This window comes from Gymnoscopelus microlampas (assembly GCF_963454915.1).
Source record: "Gymnoscopelus microlampas genome assembly, chromosome: 10".
NCBI classification, from domain to species: Eukaryota; Metazoa; Chordata; class Actinopteri; order Myctophiformes; family Myctophidae; genus Gymnoscopelus; species Gymnoscopelus microlampas.
In genome coordinates this window covers 48,658,020-48,684,391 of record NC_139947.1, presented here as the reverse complement: position 1 = coordinate 48,684,391, position 26,372 = coordinate 48,658,020, and the positions used below count along the sequence as shown (strand labels likewise).

General features: G+C 41.1%; 1 protein-coding gene across 1 annotated transcript in view; it reads left to right on the top strand.

The window, feature by feature from the left end:
* Positions 1 to 14,159, top strand: part of LOC311052909 (membrane-associated guanylate kinase, WW and PDZ domain-containing protein 1-like) — a gene marked incomplete at its 5' end in the record, with an annotated part of 191,782 nt that extends 177,623 nt beyond the window's left edge. Inside the window, 6 exons of the mRNA XM_084068210.1 lie at positions 1,342 to 1,509; positions 5,593 to 5,674; positions 6,063 to 6,123; positions 7,446 to 7,589; positions 8,559 to 8,697; positions 12,695 to 14,159. Coding sequence (XP_083924336.1) covers positions 1,342 to 1,509; positions 5,593 to 5,674; positions 6,063 to 6,123; positions 7,446 to 7,589; positions 8,559 to 8,697; positions 12,695 to 14,034 — 1,934 coding nt within the window. The 3' untranslated portion in view covers positions 14,035 to 14,159. The remainder of the gene's footprint in view (positions 1 to 1,341; positions 1,510 to 5,592; positions 5,675 to 6,062; positions 6,124 to 7,445; positions 7,590 to 8,558; positions 8,698 to 12,694) is intronic.
* Between the last annotated feature and the right edge of the window lie 12,213 nt (positions 14,160 to 26,372).

Genomic DNA, 26,372 nt, shown 5'->3' with positions numbered 1-26,372 from the left:
CGCCTCACCGCCTGTCAACTTCTCCACGCACCCCAAATACTCGCCCGCCTCTCATTGAAAATGAATTACACAGGCGCGTCGGTCGCTTGCCGTCTGAAAGGACCGTAACCGTGCCTCACATTCCAGAGTATAGTACCTCTCATGGTGTTATAGGTGGAAATCACTTACTTAGATAAATCTCAATGACCTTATTTCTGTGTTATCCCTTCAAACAATGACCTTATCTCTCTGTTATCCATTCAACCAATGACCTTATCTCTCTGTTATCCATTCAACCAATGACCTTATCTCTGTGTTATCCCTTCAACCCATTGGTTCTCAAAGTGGGGTCCGAGGACCCCCAGGGGTACTTGAGGGGGTTCCCAGCTAAATGATGGACAGGGACCAAATGGACCCTTATGGGTCTGTAACTCTGAGAGTGTACAGACTCAGATTTAAATTAACATTGATTTTATAATATGAATTGGGGTCCCAGAGACATACATGCCATTAAATGGGGGTCCGTAGCCTAATGCATGTCAAACTGGGGGTCCTTGAAATTAAAATGGTTGAAATCACTGCTAGAGAGCCGTAAAAATCTTCTCTTATGGGGGTCCCTGGCTTATCTTTTCAAATGGGGGTCCGCGGTCTAATAAGTGTCTATTTGGGGGTCCTTGGCACGAAAAAGTTTGAGAACCACTGCCTTCAACCAATGACCTTATCTCTGTGTTATCCCTTCAACCAATGACCTTATCTCTGTGTTATCCCTTCGACCAATGACCTTATCTCTGTGTTATCCCTTCAACCAATGACCTTATCTCTGTGTTATCCCTTCAACCAATGACCTTATCTCTGTGTTATCCCTTCAACCAATGACCTTATCTCTGTGTTATCCCTTCGACCAATGACCTTATCTCTGTGTTATCCCTTCAACCAATCAGGTTGGTCAGAAGTGTTTTGCATGCCTGCTGATGGGGGGGGGGGCAGGTTTTTATTTCTGGGATGTCTGGCTGGTGGGTGAAAATGATCTGTATGGTGGCCTTGTCGGATGATTAACTCCTCCCTTTTTTCTACCCTTTTTCCTCCATCTTTCCCCTTTTCTCTTTTCTTTCCATTTCCTATCAATATCTTTCGCTTCTCCTGAAAAAACAAAACAAAAAAATAATCAATACATAACCAATCGATCCAATCAATCATTGAAATCGCCTTGTTCACATAAACATGGGCACCTTTCACACCATAAACCACACACACACACACACACACACACACACACACACACACACACACACACACACAAAAATATGGCCTTTTTGAACACAAAAGCCGGCAACGCGTGTGTGGCCATGCCCCACAAAATAGGGCGCATCATCGAGGGCAGCCCGGCGGACCGCTGTGGGAAGCTGAAGGTGGGGGACCGCATCCTGGCGGTCAACGGCTGCTCCATCACCAACAAGTCCCACTCGGACATCGTCAACCTGATCAAGGAGGCCGGCAACACCGTGGCCCTGAGGATCATCCCCGGAGACGGTAAGAAAAGAACCATTATGGTGTTATTTTTGCACCATATAGGCTCTGTGCACAGCGGCCATATTGGAAAGAGATTGGGCCCCTTCTTCTTTACTTCCTTCACAGGTGTTACCAATGATACTAAGAGTCAGGGTGCTGATAGTGTGCATGGTGGCTCACTGGAAACACTCTGCTACACCAGTGGGTCTGAAAGTGTGGTCCAGGGACCCTCATGGTTCCTTGAGGGCAGGGGTCTTCAACGTTTTCAGGGCAAGGACCTCCTAGCTGAGAGAGAGATGAAGCAGGAACCCCCTCTATATTGTATAAAATTGTGTTTCAGATTATTGTTTATTTGGTCTGCTCTTTTTTCCCTCTACACCTATACCTCTTTGCCAAAAATAGCCGATCTACAAGCCCACAACGCCTCGCAGCGCCAGGCGTTGTGAGCTTGTAGATCGGCTATTTTTGGCTAAAGTTCTCCTCAGAATGGGATGCTATAGGGTTCAAGTGGTTAAGTTAAAAAGAAAAATCATATCACACAAAGATTTGGCGGACCCCCTGAAGTAACTCTGAGGACGCCCTAGGGGTCCCGGACCCCCTGTTGAAGACCCCTGCTTGAGGGGGTTCCAAATGGACCTCTGACGGCTCTGTAACTCTGAGAGTGTACAAATGGTTCCATTTGGTCCCATTTGTACACTTCATTTGGGTCCTTGAAATTAAAAGGTTTGAGAACCACTGTGCTTTCATTAGTATCATTGGTAAAACCTGTGAAGGAAGTAGGGAAGAGGCCCAATTTCTTTCCAATATGGCTGCTGTGCATAGAGACTATTGTTAGAAATGTATAAAAATCCCACACAGTTATAAATGAACAGCAAGCTATACATGAACCAGTGGAACAATGTTAAATCCCTGTCCATTAATTTCAAGGCTGCTCAACAGCGCCACTTGAAGGTAGGTCACCCAGCGGTATTCAGGCGGTACTACTCTATTTGATGTGTGGGGTATTCAGGCGGAACTACTGCATTTGATGTGTGGGTGCTGGTATTCAGGCAGTACTATATTTGTGCTGATTAGAGCAATGGTCACCGAGTTATGGCCATTTGAAATGTTAGTTACTTTGAAGTATTTTTGTGTGTGTGTGTGTGTGTGTGTGTGTGTGTGTGTGTGTGTGTGTGTGTGTGTGTGTGTGTGTGTGTGTGTGTGTGTGTGTGTGTGTGTGTGTGTGTGTGTGTGTGTGTGTGTGCACGTGTCTTTAAGTGCTGCATGTGTTGCACTGTCTCCTGTTTGAGTTTAATTAGTGTAACTGGTTGCATCTTTGTGTTGCAATCAGCTGCAGCTGTTGTTGCTGTGCCCATACATACATACATACATACATACATACATACATACATACATACATACATACATACATACATACATACATACATACATACGCAAACACACTCACAGTTATTGGAGCGGCTGGCACCGCTCAAAAAACTAAATGTGACTAGATTATGACTTTCACTCCACTACATTAGAAGGGAAGAAGTTTATTTTCATGAATTAACCACTAATCTAACAATCTGGCGCACCGTGACAAGCTTTTTGTGGAGGGGAAATCTCTGGAAAATGTTATTATAGCAATGCATTGACATTAAAAAGAAAATGCACTTTGTGATTTTTGAAAGCATGTAGCCTAGTAGGTACAGTACTTCAGTACTTTTACTCAAGTACAATTTTGACAGAGCAAATTTCACTTTTGACTCAATTACTGAGGTTGAGTTCTTTGTCCACCATTGCTTTCAACCTGCAATCCCTATTTCGGGCATGTAGGGCAAACAAAACAACAACAAAAAAGAAGTAATTTTGCTTGTGGATCAGGTATTTTTTTTGCCACATATATTTTCTAAGTCATTTCACTGTAGGAGGGCTGGCTACGGCCAGAGGCTTCCTTGGAAAAAGTCATAGGGAAACCCCTTAATTCTAGGTTGTTATGGGGTTGAGTGGAACTAAGTTGGAGAAGCTGTGGTATGAAAATAGTTCCTCCTCAGAGACACAGCTTAATTAAGTGGAGAGAAGTAGGGGCGAACAACCCCCCAAGATACGCACACACACACACACACACACACACACACACACACACACACACACACACACACACACACACACACACACACACACACACACACACACACACACACACACACACACACACACACACACACACACACACACACACAGAGCTTGTTTTGATGCCTGCCAGCGGATCCTGGCAGTTAGGATTAAATAGTAATGATAGCATTAGCTGTTCCTCTTCATTCTCACTTTAACCACTTAATCCCCAGCCTCTGTAAGCTTTCGCACAAAATAGCCGATCGACAAGCTTGTCGATCGGCTATTTTCTGCGAAAGCTTTTCCCCACAACAATAGCAGAAAACAGAAAAGTAGAGAGAAAAAGTATAGAGCCCTGAGCGACTCCGTTCAATCATATGGGGTTTGAGTGGTTTAAAGTCCTCAGACCACCCCACCGTCCAATGCTGGAAGAAGTACAACCATTTCTTTTTTTTACTTAACCCATTAAGACCTGAGGCCAATTCAAAAAATGTTTTCTAAATCCTAAAGCTTTAAAAATATATATATATATTCAAAGATTTGCACAAATTTAAATGATTTTTCAAAAATAGCAGATGTATCTAATCCAGGGGTCTTCAACGTTTTCAGGCCAAGGACCCCTTAGCTGAGAGAGAGATGAAGCAGGGAGCCCCTCTATATTGTATACAATTGTGTTTCAGATAAACCTTTGCTGCTCTTATTTCCCTCTACACACCTGTAACTCTTTGCCAAAAATAGCCGATCTATACACTTCAAACTCCATTCTAACCGTGTTGGACACACCTGGTTCTGTTGACTGATATTGGCCTTCTAATGTGTGAGGGTGTTTTTTTTTTATTTAGAAATAATATTTTTTATTTTTATAAAAGAAAAAAAGAAATATAAATATCCCTTTAAGTACAGTACTTGAGTAAATGTACTTAGTTACTTTCCACCGCTGGGGAGGCATGCCTTTCATAATAACGAGGGAAGCGAGAGAGAGAGAGAGAGTGACATGAATTAGTCATAGAGATGCTTTCACAGCCTCAGAGCAGCAGGCATATCGTTGTTGTCGGGCGGAAACCTTGTATGTCCAACAACGTTCCTATTTTATTATTATTATTTTTTCAAATGTCAAAATAGTGAAAATAGCAGATCCACAAGCTCACAACGCCTCGCATCGCGACGCGTTGTGTGATACTTTTGTGTGGTGAAATAAGGCATTAGTGTATGAAAAAAAACATAAAACGTTGAACTAAGGAGATACATGGTTGAATGTACTGAAACCAGCGAAACCCCAAAACAATATGCTGAGAATTGATTGCATGAAACAATCACCTGTGCGTCCAGTCTCAATGCTGGTAAACAAATAATTGGCCTATACGTAGGAGACCAGGGTCAGTGGGGAATGATACTCGCTACCACATTCATGCCTGCGGCACCAGGCTTGTACATTTGCAATTAAGTGTTTTTTTTTAGTTTTTGATCTGTTTTTTCAAATACATGAATTCCAACCACAACAATGTTGCACGCGTGTGTGTGTGTGTGTGTGTGTGTGTGTGTGTGTGTGTGTGTGTGTGTGTGTGTGTGTGTGTGTGTGTGTGTGTGTGTGTGTGTGTGTGTGTGTGTGTGTGTGTGTGTGTGTGTGTGTGTGTGTGTGTGTGTGTGTGTGTGTGTGCGTGCGTGTGCGTGTGCGTGTGCATTTGTGTTGACACCGTGGCTTATGAATTAGTTGAATTTGCAATGACATCATTACAGGCAGTTACCCTAAAACCACATTAACCCTAGCGTCTCTATTCCAAAATAGGCAAGCTCACGTAGAGCTTGTATTTGACGCACAAACTAAGAATATATAGGGTTTCAAGTGGTTAATTGGCTCACGGGTTTCTGTAGAATAAAAGCATGTTCTTTGCAGGCAATTGCCTTTTGAAAACACTTGTTGTTATCTAAAGCGTTTGATAAGAACAGTACTTTTTCCACCACTGCTTGTTTGTGTCTGTACTCATAATCTGTGTGTCTCTCTCTGTCCAGAGTCGTCCAACGCATCTCTGCTGACCAACGCTGAGAAGATCGCCACCATCACCACGACACACACACCTCAGACAGAGTCACGGTGGGTCTGACTACCTCCCTCTTAATAGACCGTAGGACAGGGGTCTTCAATGTTTTCAGGCCAAGGACCCCCTAGCTGAGAGAGAGATGAAGCAGGGAGGGACCCCCTCTATATTATATAAAATGGTGTTTCAGATAAACTTTTGCTGCTCTTTTTTCCCTCTACACCTATAACTCTTTGCCAAAAATAGCCGATCTACAAGCTCACAACGCCTTGCAGCGCGAGGCGTTGTGAGCTTGTAGATCGGCTATTTTTGGCTGGGGGTCCGCAGGCTAATAAGTGTCAATTTAGGGGTCCTTGACATGAAGAAGTCTGAGGACCACCGTGTTACAGTACATTATTTACAGTACATTGTACTCTGTGTTTATATCGATGTCTCTTTTCGTAGGAATAACTCTAAATCCAAAGGCGCTCCTCCACCTCCCCCGACACAAACTCAAGTCCCACAGGTAAGAACAGATATGTTGTTATCCCTCCACACTTTATTATGACACTTAAAGATGCCTTAGGTGATTTTCTGTGTTATATAGCTCTATATTCTGATAGTAATAATTGCTATAGAGTGTTTGTTCAGTAACAGGAGTCTCCCTGTCTCTCTCAGGGGCGTCACGGCCATTCACTGTGCGTACGACCCGACACCCTCACTCTCACAGATCCGTGATTTCATACCCCCCAGTTTTTGAAAACATGTTTTATTTTTTTTTATAATAAATCGGTAAAATCAGGCAAAAATAAGAATTAAATAACCTAACCCTAACCCTAAAACCGAAATAAAGTAACCAAAACACGAAAAAAAACTAACAAAATCCGCCCAATATTTTTTTGAAAATACAGAATTTGTTTACATTTGACAGTTACAAATGTTTTTCACGCTTTAAAAAAAATAGCAGATCTACAAGCTCATAGCGCGGCACTCGGTGCCGCGCTATGAGCTTGTATATCTGCTATTTTTGAATAGCCAAAGTGTAAAATAAGGGGTATAGTCCACCGAAAGTCCACCCCCCCCACCTTCTGAGAGCCCGTGACGTCCCTGGTCTCTCTAGCTCTTTAGTAAACAGAAAATCCATTTTCAGGTTGGGACTCTTATTTGTTTGATTATTTAGCCTGTTTATTGACTAGAGTTCATGTTCACTCTGCTTATTCTGATCTCACACTTGTAAAGTCGCTCTGGATAAGAGCGTCTGCTAAACGCCTAAATTGTGAATTGGGATACCAATTTGATCCAATCAGGAGAGAACGCTCAGACAGGATACAAGATAAACAAAGTGAAATTGGAAGAGAAAAAACTAATGGAATTGGAGTGCTATAATCTTGATGCTGATGAATGGGTTCTGGATGAAATGTGTAACCCACCATATTTTCTGTTTACTAAAGAGCTGGAGAGACAGGAAGACTCATGTTACTGTACAAACACTCTATACTAGCAATGATTACTATCACAATATAGAGCTTTAACATTTTAACAACAAAAAAAAACTGTTACTTTTCAGGATTTTGATATGTTTATTTTGATACTTTTGTGTGACGCTCTAGTGTGATCAAGAAGGGCGTTAATTTACGAAAAAAACACAACAACAAAAAAATATGGAGAGAAGAGGTTTCTGCCTCAACAGCAGCAATACATTTCATTGACCGGTACTGCCCCCTAGCTTCAGTGATCTGTATCCGACTCACAAGCTCAAACTCTCTCTCGCTCTCCCTCTCTCCTCTCTCTCTCTCTCTCCCTCTCTCTCTCTCTCCCTCTCTCTCTCTCTCTATGTGTCTCTCTCAGGATGGTGATTTCTACTCGGTGGACTTGGAACGCGACAGTAAAGGTTTCGGCTTCAGCCTGAGGGGGGGCAGGGAGTACAACATGGACCTGTACGTGTTGAGACTGGCCGAGGATGGAGCGGCCGTACGAAACGGCAAGATGAGGGTACGAACCAAGAGCTTTTCCATCGTATGTGTGGGCCCTATTTAGACCATCAGACCATCTATTTGCCCTTCAATTTTACTGGTTAAACAGCAGGTTGTCTGGGCACTAAGTGGGGCAGACGGCAAAAAAGGGGTTGTATTTAGACTCTGAATTAGTCATGGGTGTGTCATTGAAATAACATGAATTAAACCAACCAGAGTGTAGTCTCCCATTACCTTTAAAGGGCCTATGACGTCCAGAATTCAATCTTTATGTTTTTTAGCCCTTATTTCTTGTAATTCACTGTAGATAAATGCAATATCTGCCCTCAGTATGACAAAAAAAGTAGTTTTTTTGTAGATCTGCTATTTTCAAACATTACATTACATTACAGACATTTAGCAGACGCTTTTATCCAAAGCGACTTACAATAAGTGCAATCAACATAGGTAGGGAACGAAAACTACTAATCACCAGAGGTTTTAAGTGCATTTTCTGCAAAAACAAGCAACCAAGAGTATACCTAGCGCTAAGGTTAAAGTGCAATATAAACATTTTAGTACTTTTACTTTTGGTACTTTAAGTACATTTTGCTACCAATACTTTTGTTCTTTTACTCAAGTAAATGTTTTATTCCGGACTTTTACTTGTAACAGAGTACTTCTACATTGCAGTATTGATACTTTTACTTAACCCATTGAGACCTGGAACGCATCAGTGTCACTTTAGATGTCTTTGGCTATTCAAAAATAGCAGATATACAAGCTCATAGCGCGGCACCGAGTGCCGCGCTATGAGCTTGTAGATCTGCTATTTTTTTTAAATCTTGAAAAAATATTTTTCGTTTTTTTTTCAACAAAAAAAAATAGGATTTAGAAAACATTTTTAAGAATTGCCTCAGGTCTTAATGGGTTAAGTAAAACATTTGAGTACTTTTTCCACCACTGGTCCCCATGGTAACGCAGCAGGGCTCTCTGTCTCTGTCCTCAGGTGGGAGATGAGATCCTGGAGATCAACGGTGAGAGCACAAAGAACATGAAGCACGCACGCGCCATCGAGCTCATCAAGAACGGCGGGCGAAGGGCGCGGCTCGTCCTGAAGAGGGGTGACGGGTCGGTACCGGAATATGGTGGGTTAACGACGTGAAACGACACACCCCCCACTGTGTTAATGGAACAATAATAATAATAATAATAATAATTATATGTTATGTACATCCCACTGTCTTAATGCCAACTAATGACAACATTAACCGCTTAAACCCTCTCTAGTAAACTGGACCTGAGTTGGCTCTGTATTTGGACCGCTTTTCTTCACCAAATCTCACCAAATATAGTCAAATTTGATTTGAAACCACCAAGGAATGTGGTTTCGACGTGCGTGTGTGTTTTTTTTGCTGTTCGATAAAAGCCAATCTGATCTCAATATCGATAGGCCAAACATGTTATTCTCATACGTTATGGATATGATAAGGATATATTGCCCAGCCCTATAATATAAGTACATTGCCATATGCGTCATACTGTATGTTTTTTTTACAGTGCAATGTGTATAGAATTGAAAGCAAAGATGTTTTAATTGCTGCAATTATCTGCTCTTCCAAGGAGTGTATTTTGTGTTGGTTGGATTCTTGTCCTCATGACAAACAGTCCAGTTGTGTTTTTTCCAGCTTTATTTTTCTGCTTTACTTTGAGAGCTCAACGTCGCTGAACATCCCGTTTTTTTTCTCCCTCTTAGAATAATTTGATATTGCAAATACTTAAATATATATATTTTCTTTCACGACAAAAACCCCTCCTGCTCTCCTTGACGACTCACTGTAAACGGTCTCTTTTGTCTGTTTTTTTTGTTATTTTATATTTCATTTTATTTGTTTTCTCTATTCTATTCGACTCTCCCCCTCTCTCGTTCTCTTTCTTGTTCTCTCTCTCTCTCTCTCTCTCTCTCTCTCTCTCTCTCTCTCTCTCTCTCTCTCTCTCTCTCCCTCTGTTTCACTGGGCTCTCTCTTCCTCCTCTCCAGCGATGATGGCCCCTCATCATCTCGCTGTTGGTACAATGAGGAATGACAAGCTGGGAGAGCCCTGTTTCTACCTAATGGGCCAAAATCAGACCACGGTTTGTAGCCAAAAGCCTGTCTGTCCAAAAGCCAGCCAGTCCACCCTCCTTCCTGTCCTCCTTTTCACCCCTTCACTTTAACCCCCGCGCGCTCTCCACTAGGCCTGTCACAATTATGACACAATCGTCTAGTCGCAAATATTTGAGACGATCGCAATTATTTTTGCAGGATTGTCATGTTCGTACATTTTCAAACATAATTCCAAAAATAGCAGAAATAGCAGATCTACAAGCTTACAACTTGTAAGCTTGTTGATCAGTTGTAGAACAGATCTTGTATTAAATATGTCAGTAATTTATTTGTATATTTAAGCAATTCTTTTGTATTACGAAGCCTAAACGGCAAACGGAAATTTAATTTGTATTCATAATGTTCGAATCGTTAATTGCAATTAATTCATTTGTATGACAATTAATCGTCAACTTAAATTTAATAATGGTGACAGTCCTACTCTTCTGCACCCACCATGTGTGTGTGTTGTGTTGTGTACACAGACGCTTCATGTCATGTCTCCCCTGTCTTGTATCTGCTTCCATGACTTCTGTTCCACCCACAATGCACCTCTCCTCTCCGACCCAGCAGGCCAAGCAGTGGGGCTACATACTCCAACCGAACAGCTGGGTGCATGGGGCAATATCATGTTCTTCCACCAGGGTTTGGCAACAGCCAAAATAAGTTCAACAATAAGTTTGGAGGTGTTCTGACTACAGCCACAGTAGTTTGGCTAGCACGTATGTTACTTCAGACTAAACCCCTCTGTAATCCATCTCTGAGTGGCCATGAATAAACACGAGCTGTAGCAAGAAATGGCAAAACCTCTGCACCTCCGTCGGAGGGGGAGATCCAGTATTAAAACCACTGCTTCCAGCGCTGGCTTGTACAAAGTGCTTCAGTGGTTTTGAGCGACCAATGGAGCGAGCTGCAGTGTTGTTGCTAGGCAGATTCATTGAGCTATAAGGGTCAGCTTACTGAGTGGCCAGGACCAGGGCGTATGAAATACTTTCGTCCTCTCCAGACTTGATTCGGATCGGTAAACCCCCCCCCCCCCCCCCCAAAAAAAAGAGTTGCTGTTCGGTTGGACTTTCTGTGAAGTATGTAGCCGCCTTTACTGCGATTGACTCATGTCACTGTTCCATCTCTCACTGCAACCACACACACACACACACACACACACACACACACACACACACACACACACACACACACACACACACGCACACACGCAGCCATAGCACTTTTTATTATTTTGCTTTGGGTTTGTTCCGCTCCTCCCCAACAACAATGCACACTGAGTTGTTCCGCCATTTTGTTCTGAATGGTTTCTTACGAGGTGCCTGTTGTTGTGTCACATGGTACTGGCTGCCCTCAACCTGCTGATGTTTTGCACCTGCTGTTGTTGTCGATGACGTCAACGTGTGTTGTCTTTACACCCATTGTCACCACAGTCAAAACAATAGAGCCTGACACATGTCACATTTGGGTCCTAGACCACCCATGTTTTGTCCGATAATTTGTAAAAAATAATAATAATTATAATAATCTTGAAATCAATTTGAAATTGTCTTTGAATAAAGTTTCAATTTGAGAACATTTAACTTATAAACAATCAAATACATAGAAAAACAACAACGTTTTAATAGCTACAACATTGAAATTTTTTAGGTAGGGTAAGTGATATTTGTTGGTATTTTTTTGGCAATGAGTACTATCAGAATATAGAGCTATTTAACACTTATTTTAACCACAGTAAATCACTTACCCTACCTTTAAGTATATATATTAAACTAAATATATTACATACCCATAAACTGAACTTTAATCCCTAACAATTTCAAAAATACAAGCTCACGAAGCGTTGTAAGCTTGGACATTGGCTATTTTTGAAAAATAGGGTTAGGTAATAATTGGCTACATAATAGCTGACATGGATCTCGTAATAGTAACCGATATATCGGCCAAACGGATATATATATCGGTCAGGCTCTAGAAAACATAATATGTGTGTATATTATGAAGTGATTTGACTCCTCCATGTGATTCAGTGAACAGAGAATGACAATGAAATCACTCACGGTTTACATTATTTATATTGCATATGATTATGTACTGTATATATAATTTTGTTGGAATGTTTATGGAAGAGCATGTATATGCATGGTATATCCATACAAAAAAAACTGTATTTATCAATACAGCTGCAAGCGTTCACATGGACCCATCTTTGTTGAGATTTAGTTTAGTTTTTTTTTAAATCACAACAAGAATATGAACATTATAAAGATATCGTTGCTGTCTGGGGGCAGAGACCTTGTATCTCCATATTTCAACTTTTCATGTTTGTTTTTTTCCTCCCTAAATTAATGCTCTATTTCGTCATACAAGAGTAGCGAAAATAGCCAATCTACAAGCTCACGACACGTCACGACACGTCCAGAGCTTGTAGATCCGCTATTTCTGCCATTTAAAAAAAAACATGTTTTGTGGGTTTCATAAATATTGAACCCATAAAAAGTATTAACCCATTAAAACCGGGAAAGCATCTTGTGTCATTTTTGATTTTTGCGTTGGCTATTCAAAAATCGTGAAAATGTGTGCAAATCTTTGAATATATATATTTTTTAAAGCACATTTTTTTAACTCAAATCTTTGCTTCTGGGGGGTCCCTGGAACAAAATATTTTGATGAGGGTCCGCGGCCAAATACATATCATTTTGGGGGTCCTTGACATGAAAAAGATTGAGCACCAATGATATAGAAACATACGTTTTTCAGAATACTGTAGAATCGGCTTCAGGTCTCAATGGGTTAATACCTAAATCATAACTTCATTGGATTCCACTTCTTGAAAAGCAACCGGTTTGGGACATAACGCGGTTTCCACCCCACAACAGCGACGATATAAAACGTTAACACCATTTCACAGCTTGGTGTGTCTTGCTATCATGAGTTATTTATGTTTTTTTTACTCACTCTTCCTCCGTTCTGCCCCCCCCCCCCCCACCCCCACCAGACGGCAGCAATGACGGGCACCCTCCCTCACCCGGGTCACAAAACACTCCGGAAGTGAGAACTATGCCGCTCAACAGCCGATACACACACACCTCATCGGAGTCCAGTTACCCACCAGAACTTCACCAATCTCCACCATCGTCGCGCCAGGAGGAGGCTGTGCGTACGGGCGGCCGAGACAGGGACATGATGATCCGCTTCAGCACGGAGCCGACGGACTACCAGGGCCGGCCGTTTAACAGTCCCCCCCATCACCACCACACATGGAACAACAGTCACAACTCCCCCAGACAACAACAACAACAACAGCAACTGCTACTACAGCAGCAACAGCCGTCTCCGGACAACAACAACACGGCCAACAACACCAAGAGCCGAGGCCGCAAGGTGAAGAAGTCTGAGTCTGAGAGCGGCATCTCCAAGCTGCTGAAGACTCTGAGGAAGGACAGCTCAGGGAAGAAGGCAGCGGCGGCGGCCGCCGCCGAGAGGGAGAGGGAGCAGCAGGAGCGCGGGCGCGGCGGGCGGGAGCTCTCCGCCAGCAGCTCCACGCTGGACCGGAGGTTCGGCGGCCGAGCGCCGGCGCGCCGCGGCTCCCTCGACCGCTCGGCGGCGACGGCGACCGAGAAGCGCAACTCCTCCCCGCCGGACCGGCGGCGGGCCAAGTCCATGGACCGCCGGGCGCTCCACCGGGAGCGGGATCGTACTCCCGAGCGGGAGGAGGAGGAGTGCGACGACGGGGGCTTTCTCGCCGTCACGCCCGAGCGGAAGTTCTACGAGCGGCGGCTTCTGAAGGAGCCGGCGACGCCCGGCCGAGTCGTCAACAACGCGGCGACCGTGGCCACCCCCGAGCGCGTCAACAACGGCGGCGACACCTCGTCGCTCTCCTCCAGGGGGCGCTCCGTGGCGGCCCTCGATCGGCCCTTGAACAACGGCAACCTGTTGTTGCTGCGCGGCGACTCCTCCCCGGAGAGGTACGGCAGGACCAACGGAACGCCGGAGAGACGGTACCGAAGCGATCGGGACTCTTCCCCCGACTCTTCCGCCTACAGCCGGGAGGAGCTGAACTACGCGGCCACGACGGCCACGGCCACGGCGCCCCCTAGGCTCAAAGACTACTACGGCATGTTGAAGAACAACGCCGCCGTCGCTCATAACAACGGCGCCGCCAACGCCTCGTTCAACAACAACGCGTCGGCGACCGCGACCGTCGCCGCCGCGCAAAACAACAACAACAACGCGGGCGTCGCCGGCCGCAGCCCGCCGCACCCCCCCCACCACCACCTCATCCCTGAGCCCAAGAGACGCCTGTACAAAGAGAGCCCCAAGGACCTCAGCATCTAGAGCAGTGGACCTCAACACTTTTTTCACTTTCAACGACCCCCTCCCACCCCTCCACAGTTAGGTATATGCATCATTACTCCCAAACCTGTAAAGGGTTCCGTTTGGTTTCCTAACTATCAATAATTCAGCTGCAGACCCCGGTCGTCAGGACCCCGGCTTTGAGAAACGGGGATCCAGCGCAGGGGCCGAGACAGACCAGACCACTCCCCTCCTCCCCACTCCTCCTCCTCCTCCTACTGTTGTGGAAAACGATGTATAATACACTGGAATTATCGGAACTTAAGAGGATACTGACTCTTGTGATGTATTTGATCAATTGGTTTATTAATCGATTGATTGGTCGGTTCACCGACTGATTTTGACTGACTCCTCCCCCCCAGCCACAGATTCCTAAAAACAGCAGGAGTACAATCCTTTTTTTTTTTTCTTTCTCTTTTTTGTTTTCTTTTGAGTTCCATGCTGGTCGTTTTGTTATCGTTGGTTATTTTTTTGAACATAAACACAAAGTTGTTGTACTATATAGTAAAAAGGTATTGTATGTGCCTGCATATAAAAGAAAAAAAAACTAAATACAGCGATATTGCTTTTTTTTTTGTAGGCATTTCTAAAAATATGTGTTCCCCCCCTCCCCCCGAAAAGTTTGAAACAATGCTTCCAAACTGTGGTAAAACTAGTACTTCTTAAAAAAAAAAACTAGTAGGCTTGTTTTAAGCTCTTTTAGATGTCTTTCTTTTGTTTCTTTAACCCCAGAATTGCTTTTTATTGAACAAACTATAGCACAAGATACCGATGGGTTTCACAAGTAGTGTGAATATTATACTGGACTGAAGACAAAAATCTAAATTTTAAGATCAGATGGTGAATCTAGACTGACGCATATATATATATATATAAATATATATAATAATAATAATAATATAATATATATAATTTTTTTATTTGCTCACTATTTATTTTGTAATTGAGACATATCTGGAACAAGCTTGGTGAGGCCTGTACGGACCATAGTACGTGACATAATGTACCTGAGGAAAGCATGTTAGAATCTCTACTCGACTTTGTCGCGGTCGGGCGGAAACCGCGGATGTCCAAAAAAACGTTCCTTTTTAATTATTATAAAAAATACAAAATAAAACGTTTCAAAATCGTGAAAATAGCCGATCTTCAAGCTCACAACGCGTCGCGAGTAGATTGGCTATTTTACCTACTTTTGTGCGACACTCTTGTATGATGAAGTTAAGGGCATTAATTTACCGGGGGAAAAGAATTACAATAAAGAAATATTGGACATAAGAGGTTTCTGCTCGCCGGCGACGATTTGCGCACAAACCGTCTTCTTTGAGAAAAGTGTGGCGACTCATTCTCTTCTGCTTAACGGTGGTGGATAGTGATGTGTCGTTCATGATCGATTCGTTCAAAAGAACTGTTTCATTTGCCGTGAACGAGCTTGTTCACTTTCTGAAACTGTTACGTTCACACGCGACGTAATGGCTCCGGGGATGGTGTTTTACACACATTATAAAACATACATTAACCACTTTAGCCCTATTTTATACCTAGGCTATTTCAAAATAGCAGATCTACAAACTGCAACGCGTTGTGATCGGCTATTTTCAAATATGTTAGCACTTTTAATTCTGGTAGTTTAACTCATTTTCTGCCAATCACGCATATATGCGTTCTATTGAATCCATCACTTGCCTGCCAATAACGCATAAATGCGTTTTTTTTACATTTTTTTTTTTTTATTTGACCCAAAGACCAAGGAGATATGATTTTTCGAAGATCTAGACTCCCATCCACTTCCTTGTTAATTTAAAACTTAAAAATTCTGTATCTCGGCTCCTGAGTACTTTTTTAATTTCAATGAAAAATCTCTGGCAGACAACTGCAAAAAATCTGAAATAATTCAGGCAGGTTAAGTGTTAAGTATATTTTGATACCAATACTTTTGTACTTTTACCCGAGTACATCTTGAACGCTAGAAAATACCGCTACTGAACGAGAGCGTGAACGAATCATTTGAACGAATCATTGCCGGGAACGAAATCGTTCATTCACTGAAATGAACTTTTTTCCCCATCACTAGTGGTGGAGGAAGAACTCAGATTTTTACTTTAGTAAAAGTAGCAATACCACAATGTAGAGATCGACATACTCACAGAAATGTTACAAGTGAAAGGCCTGTATTCAAACTTTTGCTTGAGTAAAAGTACAAAAGGTATTTGTATCAAAATATACTTACAGTACCAAAGTAAAAAATACTCATGAATGGCCCATTATATACAGTAGATACATACAAAAAAGTTGTAATGTTTCAAAATGTGACTATTTTTGAACGGACAAAGTTTGCAAAAAAATTGGGTTTACTTCTAATTGGTTTGTACTAATGATCTGAATCTACAAAGTAACTCGAATACTTTTTGTGGACTAAAACAAGTACACCTCTGCATCTGAGATGGTGTGGAGTAGAATGTATAAAGTGTTGAAAAATGGACAAACACAACAAGTCAAAGTACCTCAAAATTGTACTTTGTACAGTACTTGAGTAAATGTACTTGGTTAATTTCCCACCACTGCTGCTTTATATTCTGTCCCGCGGCCGTATTATCATCATATCTCTGTCGGGTGGAAACTTCATATGTCCAAAACTCATTCAAATAAATTTAAATAAAAAGCAGATCTACAAGCCCAAAACATGTCGCTTCGCGCTGCGTTTCGAGCTTGCGGATCTGCTACTATCGCAGTTTAGCTGTCGTATGATCAAGTAGTAGGCTAGGGCATTAATTTACAAAAACACACAGAGTAATATATGGAGATAAGAGGTTTCTACCCCGACAGAGACGAGGTGACAGAAAGGACATATTATTTTCAACTGGTAAATGGTTGACACGATTCACGTCGACACAGTTTTCTGTTGGAAAAATGTAGCAATAGGCTCTATGCACAGCAGCCATATTGGAAAGAAATTGGGCCTCCTCTTACTTCCTTCACAGGTGTTACCAATGATACTAATGAAGCCTCTGTTCCATTCTGGTCAGGGTGCTGATATTGTGCATGTTGGCTCACTAGAAACACTCCATTTTGGTTCCCAAATGGCCCCTTATGGTGGGTGTGTAACTCTGAGAGTTACACACCCACCTGAGAGTTACACACCAATGGACCCTTACGGGTGTAAGGGTCCATTTGGTTCCATTTCTACACTCTCAGAGTTATGGGGGTCCTTGAAAATAAGACAACCATTATGCCACACTAAATGAAACAGAGCCTTAATTAGTATCATTGGTAACACCCGTGAAGGAAGTGAGGAAGGGGCCCAATTCCTTCCCAACATGGCTGCTGTGCATAGAGCCTATTCCTGTCATACGACCCAGCCGTGCGACTGAGTACAGCTTTTTTCTTTAAACGCCCACAAGTCTACATCCTGTATCGAACATTTTAAGAAGCAAAAAAAAACAACAACATACTGGCATCTCTCACATCTACCACTCTGGCCCTTTGTTTCTTTAAGCCTGATTTATACTCTGTTGTGCTGTATAAATTCAGCGTTAAAGGCTGTTCACACCAAGCAAGCACTATAACTTTTATTATGACGATAATTAAGTGAGAGAGGGGAGAGAGACTATTAATTATAAATAGGCTACCTGTAATAGCCTACCTGTAATAGAGTAATGTCAGTTAGCCTACCAGCTAGCGTTAACTATTTATAATAGTCTACTCGTCTTTGTTAATAACGATAATGATAATAATAATAACAAAACATCACTGACTCCGAGGTTGAGACCAATTGCATCGAAGATGTCCTGATGTATTTTGATTGGCTACCAATGTATTTTAGTCTTCATGAAATTCCTCTGAAAGTGATCCAAACTATTTGAAAACATAAGAGAATATGTTGGTGTTGTTTAAATGGCTCAAAATGTTCAATCATTTTCAAAAGCAGTAAATCTACGAGCTCACAACACGTCGGGAGCTTGTAGATCAGCTATTTTCTTTCAGTAGCTGACGTATAAAATAGAGTTAAAGTGGTTAAACAGATTTTGATGCGATATTGACCAATGGACCCACCCGGACCCCACTTTGAGAACCACTGGCGTGCAGACCTTCATGGTTATTGTTCTCGGTGTGAGCGGCCCGTTTACGATGTAGCAGTGAGAGAAACCCAGTCACTCGTATCTTCAAACAAAGATCACGTGTGTAGACTTTGACATCCGGGGGATGCTCAAACGTGGGCGACATGTCGCGCACTCAGAGAAACGGAAGAGGACTTTCTCCTGACCGCCAGATTTTAAGTTGCCATTACATGATTTAAGAGATATGCCAAAAAATAAGAAAAAGAAAAAAAGACGATTTCAAGGTTTCATCCTAAATGTGTACACAGTCTTCACCGAAGATGCATGTGTAATTGTGTATTAGATGAGTGTATATCGACTCCTCTGATAGCCTGTATTGTCGGAATCAAGTTCGGTCAGAACGACTTATACTTTGATCTCATTGTCATTGTAAACCGTCACCTGCTCATAGCACACCGACCGCATCTCGGATCACCAGGTAATGAGCCAATGTTGCTTAAATGTGATGTAAGTGATTATGATCATTTCTTTGTTAAAATGAGTGTTAAATAGCTCCATGTTCTGATAGCAATCATTGCCATAAAGTGTTTCCTCAGTTAACCGGGGTCTTCCTGTCTCTCCAACGCTTTAGTAAACATTTTCATCTCAGATTCCTGTTGTATCCAATCAGGAGAGAGAACTCATACAGCATACAGGATAAACATTATCGAACGTTATTGAAATTAGAAGTAACAAAAGGGAAAAAAAGCAGCCAAAATTTGAACTGGAAACACAATAAACCCATCTTGAAAAAAAATATTTTCTGTTGGAGAGAGCAAGCAAACCCTGTAGCAATATGACTACTATCAAAACACAGAGCTTTAACTTTTTAACAAAAAACACAAAAATATCACTTACACCACCTTTAAATAAGCCCTATGTATACTTTGTCATACTACGACAAATACGAAACGAAAATAGCCAATCTACAATGAAGCTCACAAGGTGGTAGATTTTTGCTGTTTTTGAAAGTTTCACAATAACCGCGACGCTAGGGTTACCGTTGGTTAGATAGTTAATAGACAGATGTTTGTGGTACAGAAGTCGAGCAATCTGCCATCCTGAGCCATGCCGTCACACCACTGGAATCTGACTGCTGCTTTACCACGTGTTTATGTGTGTAATTCTCTGTTTTTATGTTTCACTAACCAACTAAAGAAAAAATATATTGGGGGGAAAAACCACAACACAATCTTTACCTAGTTTTATCACTGTTGTCGCCATGGTACTGTATCGAATAGAAGACGAGAGAAAAAAAAAAGAAGAAAAATCCGTTTGAAGACGTTTAAACCCGTTGGCCATGAACCTGTAAAGAATTTTACCATGTAACTAATAGGATTTACCTGTTGAGGAAATTAAAAATGTTGCCTTTTTCTTGTACAAAAGAGAAATTTATGAGAAACCTCAGCAGTTTGGGGGAATGTGATGATAATGTGTTTATATTTCTGAAATGGACCTGTTTTGATTCATGGGGGAATAATGTTGATTTGCTCTGGATCAGGTATGATGTAAATGAGTGTATTTGGTAAATCAGAAGCTGTTTGATGGTTTGAACTCTCTCGATGGTTAGCCTGCCTTTGTATTATAAAGCACTTGTATGCAGTGTGTGTTCTTTAAAAAGCATTATTTCTTGCAATGTGCTCCAGACATAATGCTGTCTCTATGTGTTGATAAAAAGCAGTACATGTATATGGGCCAATCTTTTTATAAAACTATGCATATATAAATACTACATTGTTCATAGCTTTATTTGACCCATGAAGCTATACATAACATTAGTCTAAGTACAAGTAGTTGTGGACTTTATCTGGTAAAAGCTTCTTTTCCTTGAGATGGATCACAATGTATATGTAGCTATCGAAAGAAGTCTGTGAATGCTATTTTTATTATCAAATAAAGTTTTCCATACAAATAAAAAACAAATTAGTTTTATGTTTCGGCGCCGTTTTGTAGTTGTATCCCTGGGGGAGGTTTCTGGTATGTTTTGCTTTTTCCCTCGACGGGAGAACATTTAACGTGCGCGAAGAATCTACACACAAAAGCTTGAGGTGACCTCAGCTAGGACATTAGTTTGCCCTGCACTCATTATGGTGTGTTATCGTACATTTACACATGTCTACACACTTACCACTTGAACCCTTTATACAAGTAAACTGGATTGGAGTTGGCACTACTTGGTGCACACTTTGTTCCCCCTTCACCAAAAATGTATGATACTGACCATAATACTGACATGATACTGACCATGATACTGGCATGACACTGACACTTATAGTGACTTGTAGTGCCATGGGTTGTCATAGCAACATATATGATGAACGTTGTGGTTATACTGAATCCAGCACTGCCAGTTGTGTAGTCATGACATCTAGTTAATGAAATCTATAGTGTGTATATATAGAGCCATTCTACCGAATTGGTTCAAATTCGGTAGAATTCAAAAAGAGTTGAAATTTTTATTATATTTTGGAAAGACTTTGACCATATTCACGTTGCACCAGATCTAAGGGACACATATTTAGTAAAAGTACAGTCAATTATCATATTGTATTTTCATAATCTTTTGGAATATCTTTCCTCTCCCAAAATGTGTCACTACCGAAACATGTAGAATTACCTTAGAATAAAGATACTTAGGATAATTCCTTTTAACAGGTCGTTCATGAAAGTCCTTGCGGTCTTGTTTCCAATGAGAACCTGTGAGCAGTTAGGGGTTAAGAGTCTTGCTCAGGGACAAATTTCATTTCATCGACACATATGCTGACCTGGCCTGGAATCGAACTTGGAGGAACCAGGGCCTCTGGCTCCCTAGGCGGGCTCACTAACCATTCAGCTATGGCCGCCACATACTTCTACTCATACTTATATGAATTTACTAATTTATTTTTTCATCCTCCCCTGTACAGACTATTTCTAAAAATGTATGTAGGTGGTTTCTAAAATTAAATACATTAAAATGAATATTCTAACTGATTTTTTAATATTGAATTCTTAAGATTTATCAAAATTAAATGCTATATTTCTTTGTAAAATGTATGAAGTTGATTATATTGATTTCAGAATTAATGATTGTTGAAATTACACATACACCTAACCAATCATTATCATAAAATATTGGTATTGACCATCACTGCTTTTATAGATATTAGGGGGAAAAGTACAAACTTTGGCAGGCTACTAGGTCAGGGGATCTTAGTATAATCTCACATTCTATTCCAATTCACTTTTTAAACAATTATTTTACTGATTTTCCTTTCAGACCCCAAATTAGATATTGATCAATTTTTCAAATATTCACTTCCAATTTGAAGCTCAGATTATACTAAGATCCCCCGGGCCTGTGAAGGTATCTTAGTATAATCTGAGATTCAATTCGAATTCACTTCTCAAGTCTATCTTACTGATTTTCAAAATCGTCCCCCCAAAAACCTGTTAGGAGTACGTTTCAGGCAATTTAGAGTTGATTGGTAATTTTCGTTTCGGTAAAATTTATTTTACCGAAACGAAAGTTAAATGCGAAAAAATCACTAATTGTGGAGGCCAAAATCGTCCCCCCAAAAACCTGTTAGGAGTACGTTTCAGGCAATTTAGAGTTGATTGGTAATTTTCGTTTCGGTAAAATTTATTTTACCGAAACGAAAGTTAAATGCGAAAAAATCACTAAGTGTGGAGGCCAAAATCGTCCCCCCAAAAACCTGTTAGGAGTACGTTTCAGGCAATTTAGAGTTGATTGGTAGTACTTTGTAGTGACTTTTTTTGGTCCCTAACATTCATCGAGCTCTGGACCTAGTAAATTTATTTTTTCACCATTGTGTCACTACCGAAACGAAAGTTTGTCACTACCGAAACGAAAGTTAAAGGTAGGGTAAGTGATATTTTTTTGGTTAAAACAAAAAGTATTTTGTTAAAATGTTAAAGCACTATATTGTGATAGTAATCATTGCTATAGAGTGTTTGTTCAGTAACAGGAGTCTCCCCGTCTCTCCAGCTCTTTAATAAACAGAAAATACATTTTCCGGTAGGTGTCAAAATCTCAGCCAATCAGGAGAAAGTACCCATTTTTAAGCTTCATTTTTCTAGTGTTCCAGTTCCAATTTTGCCTGCTCATTTCTTAGTGTCATCACTTCCAATGTCACTTGTTTAATCTGTATCCTGATTGAGTTCTCTATCCTGATTGGATAAAATTGGAAATGAAACTGAAACTGAAACGAAAATGCATTTTCTGTTTTATAAAGAGCTGGAGAGACAAGGAGACTCCTTTTACTGAACAAACACTCTATAGCAATGAGTACTATCACAATATAGAGCTATTTAACACTTATTTTAACCAAAGAAAATCACTTACTCTACCTTTAAATCCGAAAAAATCACTAATTGTGGAGGCCAAAATCGTCCCCCCTAAAACCTGTTAGGAGTACGTTTCAGGCAATTTAGAGTTGATTGGTAATTTTCGTTTCGGTAAAATGTATTTTACCAAAACGAAAGTTAAATCCGAAAAAATCACTAAGTGTGGAGGCCAAAATAGTCCGCCCAAAAACCTGTTAGGAGTACGTTTCAGGCAATTTAGAGTTGATTGGTAGTACTTTGTAGTGACTTTTTTTGGTCCCTAACATTCATCGAGCTCTGGACCTAGTAAATCTATTTTTTCACCATTGTGTCACTACCGAAACGAAAGTTTGTCACTACCGAAACGAAAGTTAAATCCGAAAAAATCACTAATTGTGGAGGCCAAAATCGTCCCCCCAAAAACCTGTTAGGAGTACGTTTCAGGCAATTTAGAGTTGATTGGTAATTTTCGTTTCGGTAAAATTTATTTTACCGAAACGAAAGTTAAATCCTAAAAAATCACTAAGTGTGGAGGCCAAAATCGTCCCCCCAAAAACCTGTTAGGAGTACGTTTTAGGCAATTTAGAGTTGATTGGTAGTACTTTGTAGTGACTTTTTGTGGTCCCTAACAGTCATCGAGCTCTGGACTTAGTACATTTATTTTTTCACCATTGTGTCACTACCGAAACGAAAGTTTGTCACTACCGAAACGAAAGTTAAATCCGAAAAAATCACTAAGTGTGGAGGCCAAAATCGTCCCCCCAAAAACCTGTTAGGAGTACGTTTCAGACAATTTAGAGTTGATTGGTAATTTTCGATTCGGTAAAATTTATTTTACCGAAACGAAAATCACCAATCCGAATCGAAAATTACCAATCAACTCTAAATTTAACTTTCGTTTCGGTAGTGACGAACTTTCGTTTCGGTAGTGACACAATGGTGAAAAAATAAATGTATTTGTCTTGTTTGTTCTTCAAGTCAAAGCAGGAAGGCTGTATTTCTTGGCCAACAGTTAGCTCAATGGGTTGAGATGCAGTATTCATGATCCAGAGGCCATGAGTTCAAATCCCACTGGTGTCTTTACTGTGATGCTTCCCTTTGCAGACTAACTTCTAGAAAAACAAGTTAAAACCACCAGAAAACCTTTAACTCTCAGCCAACAGCTTAGGTCAACTGGTAGAGCGTCTGTCCAATAACATGACTTGACTTGACTTGAGTGGGTTAGATTCCCATTCGAGTCAAGTGTCCCCGGTAACTTGGGGCAACGGATACATTGACTGATATCCTTAGTGATGCTTCCCTTTGCAGACTAACTTCTAGAAAAACAAGTTAAAACCACCAGGAAACATGTAACTCTCAGCCAACAGCATAGCTCAACTGGTAGAGCGTCTGTCCAATAACATGACTTGACCTGACTTGAGTGGGTTCGATTCCCACTCGAGTCAAGTGTCCCCGGTAACTTGGTGCAACGGATAAATTGACTGATATCCTTAGTGATGCTTCCCTTTGCAGACTAACTTCTAGAAAAACAAGTTAAAACCACCAGGAAACCTGTAACTCTCAGCCAACAGCATAGCTCAACTGGTAGAGCGTCTGTCCAATAACATGACTTGACTTGACTTGAGTGGGTTCGATTCCCACTCGAGTCAAGTGTCCCCGCTAACTTGGGGCAACGGATAAATTTTAGCGGGGACACTTGACTCGAGTGGGAATCGAACCCACTCAAGTCAAGTCAAGTCAAGTCATGTTATTGGACAGACGCTCTACCAGTTGAGCTATGCTGTTGGCTGAGAGTTACAGGTTTCCTGGTGGTTTTAACTTGTTTTTCTAGAAGTTAGTCTGCAAAGAAAGCATCAGTAAGGATATCAGTCAATTTATCCGTTGCCCCAAGTTAGCGGGGACACTTGACTCGAGTGGGAATCGAACCCACTCAAGTCAAGTCAAGTTATTGGACAGACGCTCTACCAGTTGAGCTATGCTGTTGGCTGAGAGTTACAGGTTTCCTGGTGGTTTCAACTTGTTTTTCTAGAAGTTAGTCTGCAAAGGGAAGCATCACTAAGGATATCAGTCAATTTATCCGTTGCCCCAAGTTACCGGGGACACTTGACTCGAGTGGGAATCGAACCCACTATAGTCAAGTCATGTTATTGGACAGACGCTCTACCAGTTGAGCTAAGCTGTTGGCTGAGAGTTACAAGTTTCCTGGTGGTTTTAACTTGTTTTTCTAGAAGTTAGTCTGCAAAGGGAAGCATCACAGTAAAGACACCAGTGGGATTTGAACTCATGGCCTCTGGATCATGAATACTGCGTCTCAACCCATTGAGCTAACTGTTGGCCAAGAAATACAGCCTTCCTGGTGCTTTGACTTGAACAACAAACAAGACAAATACATTTATTTTTTCACCATTGTGTCACTACCGAAACGAAAGTTTGTCACTACCGAAACGAAAGTTAAATTTAGAGTTGATTGGTAATTTTCGTTTCGGTAAAATAAATTTTACACAATGGCGTCACTACCGAAACGAAAAAAAAAATGTTCCCCCAAAAACCTGTTAGGAGTACGTTTCAGGCAATTTAAAGTTGATTGGTAGTGACTTTTTTTTTGGTCCCTAACATTCATCGAGCTCTGGACTTAGTAATTTTTTTTCCGTTTCGGTAGTGACACAATGGTGTCTCTACCGAAACGGGAAAAAAAATGTTCCCCCAAAAACCTGTTAGGAGTACGTTTCAGGCAATTTAAAGTTGAGACAACCCAGAACCTTGAGAAGGTTCTGGGTTCAAAGCTCCCAAAGAGCATTTTTCACTTTCCATCTAAATTGTGAAAGGTGAGTCAATTATTACATTCCCGATTGCTTTTTCCATGCTAGCATGGCTCAAATGATAAATCAAGGATTTAAAATCCGAAGGTTCTGGGTTCAAAGCTCCTAAAGAGCATTTTTCACTTTCCATCGAAATTGTGAAAGGTGAGTTAACTATTACATTCCCGAATGCGTCTTCCATGCTAGCATGGCTCAAATGATAAATCAGGGGTTTATAAACCAAAGGTTCTGGGTTCAAAGCTCCCAAAGAGTATTTTTCACTTTCCATCTAGATTGTAAAAGATGAGCTAAGTATTACATTCCCAATTGCATCTTCTATGCCAGCGTGGCTTAATAGATGAATCAGGGGTTTATAAACCAAAGGTTCAGGGTTCAAAGCTCAATTAATACAAAAGACCACTCCAACAACTAATACAAAATATCTCAAACAACCAAAACAACAATCAATACAAAACTTCAAAGTGCCTCAATAAAAAAACATAAAACAGTGGTCAAAAAAATAACAAATAAGTCAGCTATAATACTAATAATGTCAATGACATACAACAAAAAAATTGCTTTGCTTCGTATGTAAATGTATTAAGCTCCTCCCACTGGAGGTGGGCTTTACCCATGCTCCTCCCCCTCCTACCGGAGCTAAAAGAGGGCGTGAGGAGGGAGGCGGGCTGATCCCACGCTCCTCGCCTTAAAAAGAGCAAAGATAGAGATTTACCATGACCAAGATTCAAACCCCCAACCTTCCACCTGCGAGGCCTCTCCTTTACTCTTGCGCCACCAGGCTTTTCACACTAATTAGAAACTCGAGGTAATATTTGAAGTTTAAGGGAGAGGTGGCAGCTCAAAAGTTGAAAGTCTACAGCAAACACCTCTACCCCTGACAGAATGACTGAATCTACTAGATTCACTGATGATCAGGGTTCATTATGACACAACTTTTTTGAGTTTTAGGTTATTGTTAAAAACCATCAAAAAAGGCAACAGATGGTTGGAGAGCAAACAGAGGGATGTTTAATGTTATCAAAACACATATTCGTTATTGTCATATCTTAAAGTCATTTATCAATTTCAGAAGACCAAAACT